Source organism: Strigops habroptila, chromosome 14 (genome assembly GCF_004027225.2).
Source record: "Strigops habroptila isolate Jane chromosome 14, bStrHab1.2.pri, whole genome shotgun sequence".
NCBI lineage: Eukaryota > Metazoa > Chordata > Aves > Psittaciformes > Psittacidae > Strigops > Strigops habroptila.
Genome location: NC_044290.2, coordinates 6448967 through 6464920, shown reverse-complemented (window position 1 = coordinate 6464920; position 15954 = coordinate 6448967). Strand labels below are relative to the sequence as shown.

Here is a 15954-nt window from a genome sequence, read left to right as displayed (position 1 = left end):
TTCTGAGCTTGTGGGGAATAGGAAGGAACCTGGGGGATGTTTGGACCAGATGAGCTGGAAAAGGGAGATGCTGGAGCATGAAAAAGAAATCCCTAGCTAGCAATAAAGAGCATGGGCTCTTGATCACTCTTAATTGTGCTTTTCCCAAAAATAATTACTGCTCCTTTTCTCAAAAATTCAATTTATTTTATGGAGGTTAAAAATCAGGTTAAGACAATGAGTAAAAATCCCAGGCTGAGGATCCATGCTGGAGATGTAATGGGATAATAGCTTTTTTTTAAAGGCAGTTCATGGCTGAGTGACTCCATCCTGCCAGTACTAACCCTCTTCCTCCTCCTGCTCCTTCTCTGGAGTCAGCTCTGCCTTTCGCACCCCTTCACATGCTCCAAATTCCATTTTCATTCAACAAACTCCATGAAATACAGTAAAATCATGTCCACAAGCAGCAGCTTTCCTGATCTCAGTACTGCCCTGGTTACCATCACTTGGCTCTATCCAAAAGCTGTCTGCTTCACCAACAGAAACACAGTTAGCCTGGGGATAACACATCAGATTTTTAAGCCTGAGAACAACGTAAAGTGAATCAAAGTGGTAACCTGGGAAGAGCAGGAAACAGCCCAAAACCATCCCAAGGACATCCCAACATACATGTGACAGCCAAAACTGCAGGCATTCTGCTGCCCATCTCAAGCCCCTCTCATCCAGCCATGCAAAAAACATTGGAAAAACAGCCTTTTTTCCTCTTATTCCCTTAATATATGAGCATCCACATGGAAAAAGAGCCAGGGACCCTTGTCCCTTCCCTGTGCTTGCAGCCCTTTTAGTTAATATTTCCTAAATGGCGCTTTTCAGCCCCTGAAAGACACACACTTACTCGCCTAATGCCTTTTTCATATGGAAATTAATGCAGAGTCTTGAACCCTGCCCTTTCCTTGCCTGTGGATGTCAACAGAAATTGTCTGCTGCTGTGTGTGAGGGCAAAAAGCTGAATAATGGTTGGAGTGCAGAGAAAGTTACTTGGTTTAGGTTTTTCTTACAGAAAAAATAAAACCAGAAGAGCATATGCTTCCAAGAGATAGCCTTTGCTCTCCACCTTTTAGCAGAACCTGGGAAGTTTTGTCCTGATCTCTCCATCATGAACCAGCTGATACTGCACTGAAATACTTAATATGATGCCAACTGCATTTCTGATGGCATTCACAGCCCACAGACCTTCTGGTGTTCTTCTGGGTCACTCAGTCTGATGTGGTGGTGATGGCAGACCTATTCCTCCACAGGCCATTGCTTTGCACCCACTCATGCCCTCCTGAGACAGGTACAAGCATCACTTTGACAAGGAAAAAAGGCCAAAATGAGAGCTTGGCATTGCCTTACCATGTTGCCTTCATCATCACCGTCATCGCAGTCCTGTCGGGGGTCATCCAGGTGGAGCTGGTGCAGCAGTAGGCCCGGAGAGGTCTTCCCGTTGCAGTCCTGGTGCTCGGAGGTGGAGGTTCGGCTGCTGTGCATGCTGTTGGTCCGGTACAGGGAAGGCACCTGCAGCGTATCCTGGAGGTCGAAGGAGCCTTTTGTTTCCAGCGACTCCATGCGATGAGGCAAAGAGCCATTGAAGCTGCCAGCCCGGCTGGAGCGCTCATCATCCGAGCTCTCCCCTTCCTCTGAGCTCTCCTTCCCTTCCCCAGAGAGGAGGGACCTGCGCTCGCCGCTCTGCCCGCGGCGCTTGAGGCTGGGGGCTCTGCCGATGCTGTTCCAGCTGGAGCGGCGGCTGTTCCAGCTGCTGCTGGCGCGCCAGGGGCTGTGCGGGGAGCTGCGGGCGCTGGGCTGCGGGAAGGACAAGGGACAGCATCAGCCCCATGCTACCCGCCCTGTGCTGCTGCACCAGCTGGGGCGGATGGATGGATGGACAGACAGCCCCACAGGCCCAATGGACATGTGGAGCATCCACAAGAGGAGGTGACGGGAGTACCGGGGACTTGAGCTCATAGGCAGCAGGGTCCATGGAGACGCCGCTGGCCCGACGGGACTCATAGCCCTGTGCTGCATCTCCAAACATGGCACTCTTGGGCATGGGCATCGGTGTGGCAGCGGTGTGTATGATGAGTGGTGGGGTCAGGCTCTTCTTCAGCTCTGGGTAATCACTCAGGGCCATCACTGAAAGACACAAGTGGGTTTTAGGTGTTTTACCTCAAAGGGAACATCTACAACCTAAAATCGGGCTGGCAAAACAGTTGCACAGAGAGGGCTCTACTCCAAGTCAGAAGGATGGGGGATAAAAAGCACTTCTGGAGAGCTGAGAGCTCATCCTTCAGCCTGGCAGGGGGATGTAAATCAGGAATGGGAGAAGGTGCCAATGGGACTGGGTGCCAAAGTGAGACTGTCACCTGCTGCCCCCAACCCTCTGACCAACACCCACCAGCTCCATCCCTGGGATCCTGCCTGCCTATGCCCACTCCCTCTATCCTCCTTCCTTGTGGTTCCTTCACTTACGCCTCTGCTGAGACACCCTGAATACCCAGACCTCAGGCTCAGCAGGGAGATTACAGCCCAAATGCCACCACGTCTCTCTATCTGCATCCCACAATCCCACCCCATGCTACAAGCCTGCTGCAACGTCAAGCATGCCACAGCTTGGACTACACCATTCTCTCTAGGAGGACCTTTTCCTTTGGGATGCATTGTTTTCCCAGTAAAGCAAGGTCTCTGTGAAAGGGCCTGTCCTCCTGGGGTTGTTACTCACAGGCTGGATTCGACAAGTTTTTCTTAAGTCCTCCCTCCTCTTCCAGGCTGCGGTGATAGAGATCCCCCTCTGAATCAGACTTGGAAGCATCACCCTGGAGCAAAACAGAAGGGCTTCAGGAAGGAGGGTGATGGGCTACCATGCATGGACACCCCTCTGAAAAACCGGATATTCCCTTCTCCAACACCACACCTACGGATCCACTGAATTTCGTACCACGATGCAACATCACCTTTCACAAAATGACGCATGCACATATTTATACCACAGACTAATTAACCTCCTACCAGGAAGACAGACTGCTTCTGGCTCCAAACGCAGCCCCAGAAAGGGATCAGGAAAAAACGCAAACCACTGCTGAATTTTTGCTGCTGGAATTGCATACTGGGCAGATATTCAGGAAGGACAGATATCTGATGAGCAATTTTGGGGCAAAAGTTGACCCTACTCATCTGTCATAATTTATACACCATGGCTTAAAACTCCCTGTGTGTGGCTCTTTCTAGTGATGCTTCACTGAAGCAATGCAGGGTTCAGTAAGGGCACAAAGGACCCTGAGTTTCCAATGGGGACATGTCAGTGGATGCCCCACCAGCACAGAACCTGATAACGACTGCCATGGGTGGCCATTCCCCTCCAAGCTGCAACACACAACAGAAGCAGAAGCTTTGCGGATTTATGCTGTATCATTTTGGAGATTTAGATTCCTCTGTAGCATTTCAAACATCAGGATTGAGTGAGAGCTGCCTGCTCTGACATGTGCCCATCTTCAGGAAGGGAGAGAAGAGCTTTACCATTGCTTGCAGTGTGGTGCCTGGGCTCTGTGGCACAGACCTGATTAGGGATGTCCCTGTGCCCCCCACTGATTCTGTCCGTTGGCACTGCAGAAAGGCGCTTAGGGTGTGGTATAGTCAGGATACACCTGACGGGCAATGGTGCTCGCCAGAACGATACCCATCCAAAAGAGGAGGATTCAAGGCTGAAACTGCTGCTCTGGCAAAGGGCACCAAGCCCCGTCGTGATGGAGGAGAGGTGGGAAGGGAGGGAGGATGCTGGGATGAGAGAAGCCAAGCAGATCCTCACTTCAGCTGGGAGAGACCAGGAGCCCAAGAAAACCCCACCAACACTAAGCTGCATCCCCAGGAGCCCTGGCCAGCACTGCGGAGGTTTGGTGCTCGGGTACCTGTTGGTTGTAAAAACCCAGAAGGGCTCAATATGGGATGGGAAGAAGAGATGGCACCTGACACAATGTCCAGTGCCCTGTGCCTCTGTTAAGAAAAAACCCAGAGGGATGAGCCCTAATATTCTCAAGGGGGTCACTAAACAGTTAAAGGGATTTTTATTCCAGGCAGACTGAACACTCTCAGGCACATGTTTTTAAGGCAAAATAGATGTGAAGTATTGGCTCAAAACTTCCCCTCCTGGGGATCCAGGACTTCTGTGCTGTTCAGCAAAGCTCATCCTGGAAGACACAGACTGGGAAGGTCAGGAATGCACCTTGCAAGGGGGAGCAGTAAAGTCAGGCTGGCCTGAACTTCGCTGGAGTCAAACCCGTGTCTCCATATGAACAGGGGCTCCAGCTGGCTCCAGGTACACTCCCTGCGGAGGCTCCCAGCTCAGCCCATCAGTGGGCCTGCCAGGAATTACTCATTCTCCCTAATGGGTTATTAAAAAGGAATAAATAACGGGAAGAATTTTATGTGATTTGTATTCCTGGAGTGTTCTTTAACAGCCTAAAGGAAAGTTTTCGGGTGCATGATGCGTGCCGAGATGGAAAAGCAGAGCTACATGGGGACTTCCCCCCTCCTTCCCCAGCACCAAACCCCACATCTGGAGGGCAGAAAGCATCCCCTCCAAAACACCACGTGCCAGACTCAGTATGGTGCAGGCAAGCATCGCGCAGCCGGGGCTGCTGCCCGTTACCTGGTCTTGCACTCCCAGTTTGCCTTTCTGGATAGAAAAGGGGTTATGAGAGAACAGGGAGTTAAAATCCTTTTGGGAAACGAGGGTACGTCCAGATGGACCAGATGGTGCAATGGCTAAACCGGCCTGTACCGAAGGGGACTGACACACTGTGATACAATGGGAAAAGGCTTTTGTGCTGAGGGAAAAGCAAGACTTCTTGGAAAGGACAGAAAGGGAAGGGAGTGGTGAAGAGAAAGGTGAGGGTGGCAGAAGAGTAAGGTTTGGGGTGTGCAGCACTTCAGAGATCCACAGCTTCCTTAGACCTGAATGGGACCATGTCACATCCTGACCCGTGCTGTAGCGCGGCATCTTGCTGGCAATCCCAGCATCCCAGCCAGCCTTTCTGGGACACACTGCCGCCATCCAACCTTGTCCTGCTGAGCACAGGGCTCTCACACACACGTGTCTACAAATAGGCTTGATTCCAGGTCCCTTCACTCCCAGGCACCCTCCTCTGCCTGTGTAATGGAGGGAGTTCTTCAGCATCACATCCACATCCCTAGGGAGGTCCCTGGGATGGGACCGTGCTGTGACAGCCCCATGGGGAACCTTCCCCAGAGCAGGCATCCGGAAAGGGGTTGGTGAGAGCAGGGGTTGAAGTCACCCCAAAGCACACACCTTAATTTACCTGGCTCCCCCAGAGAAGGAAGGGACTTAAAATCAGGGCTGACTTGAAAATGAGGACAACAAAAAGGAAACCAAAACCACCCCCAAAACACCCAAACAAACCCCAAAAGAATGACAGCTACTACAATGAGAACAGCACCACAGCATGTGACCAGGCACCACGAGAGAGACAACCACGGTGGGTGGTGGGATGTGCTGTGTGTACATACCCCCGACGAGTCGACAGGCAGCTGAATACAGCTTAACTGCCCACTCGCGTCTTCTCGCTTGGAGATCTCCTGAAGGAGAAACGGGGGGAGGAAAGGGGGAGGAAGGGGAAGGGGGGGGGTTCAATTGTCACAGTTTCAACAGTAGGACTGAATGGGGAATCAAAAAACACATGAGAAAAGGAAGGAAAGGAGAGGGGAAAGGGAGAGGGGCAGCATGTGGCTGCAATGGAGAGCCAGGCTGGGGCACCCACTCCACTTGACGCAGGGAAGGGCTGGAAGATCTCAGACGAGGGAAGCCGTTCGAAGGGACCAGCCTTACCTTTAAATTAAGTGTTTCAAACAGAGCTTTCTTCATCTCCTAAGTGATAATTGTGCTAATGAAACACCAGCTAATTATTGAAAACATGATTTTTTTTAATTCTTTTTTTTTTTTTTTTTTTGCAGCTGCATAATGGGATCTTTATTTATGACGCCTTCATTAAACGGCAGTGGAGGCTTTTAATGAATGTTTGATTAACACAACATTAGTCCTCTTACTGTCAGGTGAAATACCTCATTTAAGGAAAGCCACCGGAATCTGTTGTGAGTTCAGATTCCTCTTCAGCCCCGTTAGTGAAGACACCCGTTTAAATCAGTGGGCTGGCCAAACATGACAGAGAACAGCAGACAAGGGGGCACAGCCCTGCTCTAGGGGGCTTTGCCACACAACTGGCCCCAGCAGCTCTTCACAGCACCAGAAGTCAGTCCCTCCCTACCCAGTTGGGAAGCATAGGCCATTTTTCACCTCATTGTGTTTCCTCTTCCTCAGGGGTGGCTCTCCCAATGCTCCTCGGCATGCTTCAGCAGGTTACACACTGCAGGAGGGCACAGCTTGTCCCACCAGCTTAATTTCTTGCCCGCTGGGCAATGGGTCTTTCCTCTGGTTGCTACACAGGATGCAAAACTCATCCCATTCTAGATTGGGGTGAAGAGTTTAAGAAAGACGGATCAGCTTTGGGGTCTGGATGTTTAGACAATGGTGATTTGCTGGTGACAAACACTTAAATTAAAGTCTCTGGTTGTAACAGAGAGAGACAGAAAAGGCATTGAAAAACATGGAAAGACTTTTCTTTCACAAGGAAAATCCCAATGAAACCGATAGGAATGCAAAAGGTAAGGGATGCAAGAAAAACACCATCCAAAATCCCTGCTAAGGGAGAAGGGACTGTTGAAGCCCGGAAGAAGTCAAAGTCCATCTTTATCCAAGGATGCTACATTCACAGGGCAGGTAATGTCCTGCAGAGGAAAGGATAGAGGGGCTGGAGGACCTGTAGTACTAAGGAGGGAGAGGGCACAAAGGAGGGGAAGGAAAAAACCCACAAGTGAGGATGGCCAGGGACAAAGGGACACAAAACTGGGAGGATTACCAATGGAAGAATACAGTTTAGAGATAGTATTGTTAGAAAGTCCCTCGGAAAAGAAGCTTTATGCCTGTCGAAGAGAAGTCATTCTTTGCTTCAGAGAGAAGTCCCCTGGGCAGGGACCTGAGAGGTCAGGCTGCAATCTCAAATTAGCAGCTCGATCAAACGGAGTCCCCTGCTCACCTTCCCCACACCAACACCAGGCTCCAGTTAAATCGGAGAACACGCAGTCAAAAATAACCACACAAAGTCCTCTGTGTGCCTCTTGCTAGAGAGAAGCAGGTGACCAAATAGAAAGAAAGGAACAGAAAAAGAAACTCAATCCTGCAAAAATACTGCTCCGTATTTAAAGTTTGGAACAGGTCCTTTTTGTTTCTCAACTGCTTATATACATTTGCTGCCTAGCAACTGGGGCTGCAAAGCCATGCACTAAAATTAACGAGGTGCTTGCAGATTGAGGAAAGGCACTCAAGGACCAGGGAGATAAAGGCAGCAGCCCTGGGATTGTGTTTCAGCCCAGAAATCTGAAGGAGAATGGAAAAAACCACCCAACAACCCAACTCAAAAGGGTCAAGTGCAATCACGGGAGGAAGATGCTGGGGTTTGTTTACAGCGAGAGATGATCTCTCTATTAATTCTGCTTAGGAGAGGATCCTTTGTGTGCTGGCTAGCAAAAACCAGGATGAGATCTGTTTGCAAAGCTACATGCCAGCCAAGCTGACTTAACATAAACCAGCAAGGCCAGACCTGGCTCCTGACCTCCAGCAGACAGTTGCTCCCTGTTTGCTGTGGGAAACTTGGCTTGAGCCAAGGAATCTCTTGAACCCATTGTAATTTATGGGAAGATTGTGGAGAATGCAGAATAACAAGGATGTGGAGAAAGATTATTATTAAAATAATCCCAAAAGATAAAACAATCAAACCCCAAGGTAAAAAAAATAACACTGTAATCAGAGTCACAAACTACTGAAGTCCATAGATAGCGCCATGGTTGGGCAGAATTGGCCAGAGAGGGTTTAATCTTTGGAGGCTGATCTGGATCCTCGTCCCCTCAGTCGCCTCTGAGTACCAGCACAAGCATCCCTGCCTTCAGGCTGTCTCAGTGCTTCCCTAAATCGGAAGTTACTCCCTGATTGACACTGCACTTCAAGCACACTTGCAGCTTATGCAGAAACCCTGCAGAGGAGAAGCAGGGGCAGGGATGGGGCAGCCCTGCTGCAAAAAACAGCTGAAAGCAAACCTGGGGAGTGCTGCAGGCGGTTCCCCTGACTCCAGGGAAGACATACCCTCAAGGGCATGGTTATTGGAATTAAATCACAGTGCATTAAGCCAGGGCATGAGTTTACAGGGAGATGTGCCATGGAACCAGCTGGTCGCAAAGCAAGCGTGGGATAAATTGCTGCTGAGGGAAACAGGCTGGCGGAGTAGGAGCATGGGATGCTCTAGCATGAAAAACCAGGCTGAGCCAAGGACCAGAGGTGTCAGCCTCCCTTGAGGACCAGGGGTTGGAAAAGGGGTTGCTGCATTTAAAGGCTGCTGCATTTAAAGGCTGCTTTTCTCTACGAAGTGGGTGCAGCAGGTGATCTCCCACTTTGTCGACCTTCAGAGAATCAATTTGCTAAACTGAACAAAGGTTCGGTTTCAAAACCGTCATCACAAGCACACAAGGAGCTTTGTACCTCTTCTCACTTGGGCAAGGGAACGTTGTGCTATTTGGGAGAACCTGGAAGTGATCTTCTCTTCGGCTGAAATGTTGGGGGAAATTTACAGACAGAAACAGCTACAACAATAACAATTAGAAAAGCACCAACATGGAGAGAGACGATACAAAAACTAAGAAGTATTTCTTCTTGCTGTCTCCCAGTACGACTCCATTAATTCCAAACTGTGCTCCAAAAATAATAGTAATAATAATAAAAACAGTTCTGTGCAGAGATCTTCATAGGGTGGGAGGATATTATTATACACAAGCCATAAATCTTAAATAATATTTAGTCACCCCAGAGTGCTTATAACCATCAGAGATAGTGTGTAAAAGCACAGCCTGTACAAGCAGATCCCAGTGAGCAGTTTCAGGTTAGATTTACCTCTCCAAAACCCTGGGCAGGGTGTTAAGGTCCCCTCCCCTTACTGATGTTCATGGACAGTCAATTTTTGCAGAGATAGGGTGGGCATCACAGGTCCCCCACCATGGGGACTAGGAGACATGCTCACTCGCTCCAAGTTGGACAGTTGGGAAGGCAGTAGGATGAAAAATAGGTTAGGTTCAAACTTAAGTGCCCCCCTGCCCTTCCATGAAAGCTTCCAGCAATCTGGGATGTCTCATGGAAGTTTGCAGCCTGATGAAACAGATGGCAGAGACCTGAAATCATGTACTTTAAAATGTGCAGAGCATTGCAGGGCTGGGAACGGGAAGAGCTCCATGAACACATACCATCAAAAAAAGATAATCATGTCACTAATCTCTTACCAGTCTGCGTAAGTTTTCAGGATGGGCTTTTAATGTGGCTGACAAACACAGTGAGAACTGTTTCAAAGACACTGTCATAGCAGTGATCCCATCCGCGGTGCCTGACTCACTGCTGAATTCCCACTCCTGCATCAATGCTAACAATGCTTTTCATTTAAGCCCGTCATGTAGAGGGCTTGCTGTATTAAACCACACCATGGATAAGAAGGAAAAAAGAATACAAAGAAGTCTTAGTATTTTCCCCCACTTTTTTCATGTGCCACTCTTGGATACACATTGCTGTCCATCTCAGAAATCAAATTCCAGGATCTGGAGGCCCTGAAACTTCAGAAGAAAACAAAAGCATGAGTGCAATGACATTACCTCTGTCTGGAAACCCTCCACCAGGATGGCCACCAGCAGGTTAAAGAGAACATAATTCCCAAACGTCATGAGAGCGATGAAGTAGAGAGCAGCCCAGGAGGAGGTTGATGCCATTCCATTGTAAAGGACCTTGTTCCAGTCTTCCTGGGTCAAAATCTGCAGAGGAAGGATATGAGGAAAATGGAGATGCTGGAGGATAGTGTGCCATTTCCCCTGGGTACCTGTGCAAACTGCACATATCAATTATGGGCTTAAACCAGATTATGTCCTTTGTTGGAATATCACTGCAAGTGGTCCTTATCACATCCTCTCCGTCTCCACCCTCTGCACTTACTTTCACCCACCCAACCCTGCAAATGCAAGAGCCTTCTGCCTCAGCAGCCCCTCCTCATGAGCTTTACAATTTATTCTAGCAAACAGCCTGAAAACCCCAAGTTCCTGCACTTGTGGTTTTGGGTCCTCTCCCTTCCATGGCAGAGAGCTTCACTAAGCTCTGTTAGATGCTTTGGAAAACAACCCCAGCCCTTGCAGCCCCAAAAACCACGAGTTATAGAAGTCCTGGGGTAACAGATGGACTTGATGATCTTAGATGTCCTTTCCAACCTAGCTGATTCTATGATTTTCCATTTTGTACCTGGAAAACAGTGACAATGGCCCAAAGCAAGGAGTCAAAGTTCTTCCTGTCGGGCAGCGTGTCTCCATCTCGCTCTGAAGCAAACTTACAGCCGAAAAGGTGCATCCCCAGGATGCTGCACAGGAGGGAAAACAGGGGCTCGACAAGAGTACCACAGTACAAACCAGTAACCATACAGCAGGGCTGACTGTCTCCTGATTCCACCTGGGCAATTCCTTCTATTTTCTTTTAAAGATTAATCATTTGTTCACTAAAAGACACACCTCAAGATCACGCAAACCAGTTGTGAATTTGTTAATTGGAATGGGGAAGAACCTCTCAGAGTTTCCACCAAAAAGCATGCCCACTCCTTCTTTTAATTCTGGTTTGTTTTTTCTTTTAAGTCAAAACATCGTCTTTCAACATTTTTCTAAACAAAATGTTTTGACTTTCTGTTATGCAATGACACATTTTCAGCAAAATATGCTTCAATTGAATTAGGAAGACAAAAAAGAGTTTCTGTGAAATGCCTGAATGAGACGTATCTGGGGATCTGAAACAGCTTTCTCAATTTTGACAAGAAAACAGAATACTTTTCATTTTAGGCTGATACTTAAAGAATAATTTGCTTTCCTCTGTTCTCAGCCAGTAACCTGAATAATCAATTTATTTACAGCTCTACTGAGCACCACGGCTGAAAGTGGTGGTTTTGGAGGGAAGTGTGTCAATGGGAGATGGGGCATTATTCCAGGGAAGAGACTGGCTTTCTCCAGCCTTCCCGGTGCCTGGATTGCTGGAACACCAGAGTTGGCTGTGACAAGGAGACAGGCTCTTCTCAAAATCTAGACCAAAATCAAAAACTCGGGGTTATGCCAAGCCTGTTTCTAACATTTCCACTTCTCAGAAGAAGAGGCCATGCAAGAGCACAAGCACCACCAGGGCTGACTTTTTTTCAGGAGCATCGCCTTCTCCCTGGCAATATATTTAGTACCAGGTTTTCTGCTAGGCTGTAAGTAATAGGACTGCTGTCTTGGGGTGATGTCAAGGAATCATCCAGCTGAAAGACTTCCCTTGTAAATCATCTTGCAAAGACAGATGTCTCATTTGGCCAGAGTTAAGAGAATTTAGGCAGGGCAGCAAGCCACCGCTAGCGCTGGCCAGCGATGTTGTTCCTGGGACCATTCAGCTCAGCCATGTCCTGATATTGACTCTTACATCTCCTCACCTTGCTGTGAGATCCTACATAAAAACCCAGAGCAACCTTAGGGTGGAGAATCAGAGTGCTCACCTAAAGATGAAGATGAAGAGCATCAGCAACATGCAGAAGGTGGCCACGTTGTCCATGGTCTTCATGAGGACTACGAGCTGGCGCTGGAGGGCTGGCATGAAGCGGACCAGCTTCAAAACTCGCATAAGCCGAAAGGTCCGCAGGACTGAGAGCCCCCCGCCTTGCTGGCCCACGATCTCCCACACACTGAGGAGGAAAAAAAGGTCACTGAAGGATGAGAAGACAAAGCCACATAGGAGAGGAAGCAGAGAGAGGGTGAAATTCAGAGAGAAGAGGGATGGCAAGCGGGCAGAGATGCACTTGCCAATGCCCCTGGTAAACTGGACTCCATCCAGGCTTGCAAAGAGCAGAGCCCCACTAGAGTGTCAAAAACACTGCTGCAAATCAGTGGTTGCAGCTGCAGGGGCAATTACAGCCTTTGCACAAGCCAAAAAACCAGAGAGCTGCTTAATCGGACACTGGTTGTACCATTTGGATACCATCAGGACATTGGGACTGATAGCTTTCTGCTTGAGCCTCTCTAAAATGACTATAAAATAACCCCAAGATATGTATTAGCAATTGTTTCTAAGGGCATTAATTTACAACAGAGAAGTATAAAATGTCACAAGAAGGTATTTATGCCCACTCTCCATTACTTTCTCTTTAATTAAACAGCCAAATGAGGGGAAACACACATAAAGCAAGCTCTAGGTTTGTACCTAATCACCACGATGATCCCATCAAAGATGTTGTATGGATTCTTAATGTAGCCAAAAGGGCCATAAACAAGGACTTTCAACAGCATCTCCAGGGCAAAGAGGCTTGTGAAGACTATGTTGCTGATCTCCAGGGCGTTGGTAAGCTCCTCTGGCTGGGGAAAGAAGGGGAGGAAAAGGAGACAGTAAGGAGCGTAGCTCCATATCCGAAATTATACCTGGAAATGCAACAAGCCCCAATACTGCAAGTGTAGGGATGCTGATGCTAATGGCTCACTCTAAGCGCAGGAGAGAGAAGAAAAATACTATCAGAGTATTTAAGGCTTATACACCCGTTGCAAATCGAGCAGGTAAATCCAAACATGGACTTCACGTCAATTGCAGCTTTAGTACCACCTCAGGAGGTTTACACAGATGTGGCATGTACCGAGTCTTAAACACTTTCACATCCTTCAAATCAATTTGCCTTGTGCAGGAGGGAGTTTTTATCACATAAATACACTTTTAAAGCCTGAATTTTTATTCAGTATCTCATTAAAAGATTTAAGCTAAGATTTTTCAAAAGCAGAGATTTGAGGTGATATAACTGGAATGGCTCAATAAAGACCCCATTATCAGGAGACCCCTGTTACTGAGGAAGGGCCCAGTCTCGGCATTCCAGACTGGCAATCTAAAAACAGAGGTATGAAAAAAGCCTTAAAAAACAGACTTCTAGTAATCTTAGACCTAAATTAATACCTTTCATGTTTTTCTAGCATGTTTCACAGAGTGTTCCCAACAATGCCTGCAGACACCCAGCGCTTTCCCCGACAGGTGGGTGGGCATTATTGGAAAACATATGGCAGAAGACAAAACACGGTGGTGTAGTGTGTTTAGGATCAGTCAGTGGCAAAGGCACAAACAGAATCTGCAGCACTAGATCCCTTCTCCCCATTTAACCCCAACACACAGCAGCAACTGCAGTGTTTCTGTTTAAAGGCTTCATTAACATCAGGAGCTATCTGCCGGGTCAGGTTGGCAACGCTGAGGTGCCCCGCAGGGCAGTGGGCTGGCACAGTTCACTAAACACCTTACACACAGTGAGTGCTGGATTCCTCTTAGGGGTAGTTTGACACTTAACTCACCCAGATACTCTTCTAAATCCCCCATGTAACCACCCGCAGCTTTAGATGCCTCAACACCGTGGTGGGTTATGGCCGGATGTGCAAATTCACAGCAGCTACACCATGAGCAGAAGCCAATGTGCAACACGTGCTGTTGACTGCTCCCACCACTCACATGAAACACCTTCGTGGATGGCCAAAAACTTTGTACAACTTCAATCAGGAGCTGCCATGCCACAGCACAAGTTGTAGGGTTTGACATGAGGTGACCCAACTCAACAGGAGATGGCTCAGAGGCAAGGTCAACACTTGATCAACTGTGCTTCAGAGCCCCAGGAATCTATAGTGACCAAGGGCTTCACTGATATATACTGGCAAATAAATAGATAAATCCATGTGGGAGTTCAACCCTTTCCTTCTCAGAGTTGAAGTCTCCAGGCACAGCTGGCCAAGCCCGTGCAGCTCAAGTTCTTCCAGCCCAGTGTGATGGTTGATGGTTCTGTAATCCCTGGGGACTTGCGCCTGGTGTTGGTGGGAGTTTGTGATGACACAGCAACCAGCACAGGATACCAAAGAGGGAAATAGCAGCATTGAAAAGAAAAAGTTATTAAATAAAACGGTGGTGTTGAACACTTTCTATAGCTCAAACATCCTCGTTGATGAATGGATCCCTTGGCTAGAGTTTGACAAACACCCTGGACATATAGCCCAAATCATCTCCTCACTGATCTACAGCTAAGATACAAATGCTCCAGCTTCCAATATTAAATGCAGCCCTGGTTTAAAAATCGTATACCTATGGGAACACTCAGACACAAAGTAATAAATAGGCCAAAAACTTATATGTCAAGCTGCACTTCAGGACAATTTCAAATAGCTAAAAGTCTACATCAGTCACAAAAAAAATGCCAACTCATTCATGAGAGCCCCAGCACTGAGGCAGGCTGTGCTGTTATCGTTACTGCAGCAATCCTGCTGGAAAGGAAACATGTTCCTGGAAGCTTTCCTTCTCATCCATCAGCACCACTAACCTGGGCCCTGAAGGCTGATTTCCACCCTCTGTTCCCCCTCTGTGACCGCGCTGCCAAATCTAACTGGCCCCGAAGGCACAGCCTGGTTAAATCCCTCGATGCATGAGCAGCACCCGACATCTCCCACAAGCTGTGGCATCCCTTCCCCACGGGGGCTGACATGGAAAACCCAACCAGCCCCAGCAGGGATGTTGTGTAATTAGTGCGGATTAATGAAAATTTGCACTTTGTGAGCACCTTCTGGTTGAACATGTTATTGGGATGTATAAATCTGGACGGGAGGCACTGGCAGGGCACAGCTGGGTGATGTGGGGAGCCCTGGGGGGAGCAGTGCTTACACTGCAACTGCTCCAGGACCCCCAGCGTGCACTGGATGGTCCATGACCAACCCATGAAACATCTCTCGCAGCCCATAAAAGCCTCAAATACTCCTGGCACTGACACAGAAGGGCTATGGGTGTTGGTGCTATGGGTGATGATGCTCACCACCTACAGCAGCACCAGATCCATCCATCTCCCCCTGCTTCATCCCAAAAAAGCCGCCTGGCCCCCCACTCTTCCTCCGCACACGCTTTTCCACTTCCCTCACAGGAAACAGTTTTTAATATCCGAGGCATTGGATGCCCACAATAAAAATGAAGAGTGTGATCTCCTGAACCAGAGCTGGGGGAGAGCGAGGCGAGCATCTGCTGGAAGCACGACACAACCAGACCCGCCTGAAATCGAGGAGCTATTTTGCTTTGGGAAACAACACATCCCTAAACAGTTAAGACAGGGAGATGAGAATTCCTTGGAGGATTTTTGCTGTGGAGTGCTCTTCCTTCCCCCAAGCCTTTTGCTCCCGCTCAGGGGAGTCTCCAAGGGCAGCTCATGAGCCCCCTGCAACAGCTCCACATCCTCTCAAGGGACACATCACTGCAGCCGGTCCATGGGACCGCTGCCATGAGCACCAACGGGAACTACTGATACAAACAGAGGTGGGCTGAGATCATGATCCTGCCCAAAGGAATCACAGCCAGGCAGTGGGGATTCAAACACTTCTGAGAATGCCAGCTCATAATTCTATGCAGCCATAGATAATAAGACTGTTTATAAGATGCTTCTGCTCTAGAGAGATCACAAACATGTCCAAGACATCTTTCTTTAGACATCATTACAATACAGCAAGAAAGTGTCTTTTCTCTCCAATGGGAATACAAATTGTCATCCCATCCCAAACAGGAATGCAGCATCTCAGAACTGGCACACTGAAACACTTTGTACCCAAAATTTTGAAAGCTCTCCTCTCTATTTCAGTTCCTATTCCCTTCTCCGTTTGCTCTGTACCATAAATCAACTGAAACTAAAAAACATAAATAAAAGTCAGTTTGAAAAAGAACATGGAACTTTTTGTTCCCCAGCTGTTCAAATGGACATTTCAAATACCTCAGAAAGATAAATTACTCTTTTT

At 48.1% G+C, this 15954-nt stretch overlaps 1 protein-coding gene across 16 annotated transcripts in view; it reads right to left on the bottom strand.

Moving 5' to 3' along the window:
* The window catches only part of CACNA1G (calcium voltage-gated channel subunit alpha1 G), a 143512-nt gene that overhangs the window by 55446 nt on the left and 72112 nt on the right, over window positions 1–15954 (bottom strand). For 11 of the 16 annotated variants that reach the window (XM_030506539.1, XM_030506553.1, XM_030506542.1 and 8 more), the window contains 8 exons: window positions 12374–12525; window positions 11673–11858; window positions 10406–10520; window positions 9772–9927; window positions 5539–5607; window positions 2738–2831; window positions 1967–2151; window positions 1375–1821 (listed from right to left, as the gene is read on the bottom strand). In XM_030506539.1, coding sequence (XP_030362399.1) covers window positions 1375–1821; window positions 1967–2151; window positions 2738–2831; window positions 5539–5607; window positions 9772–9927; window positions 10406–10520; window positions 11673–11858; window positions 12374–12525 — 1404 coding nt within the window. The remainder of the gene's footprint in view (window positions 1–1374; window positions 1822–1966; window positions 2152–2737; window positions 2832–5538; window positions 5608–9771; window positions 9928–10405; window positions 10521–11672; window positions 11859–12373; window positions 12526–15954) is intronic. The other 5 variants (XM_030506547.1, XM_030506550.1, XM_030506554.1 and 2 more) reach the window with 1 other exon arrangement.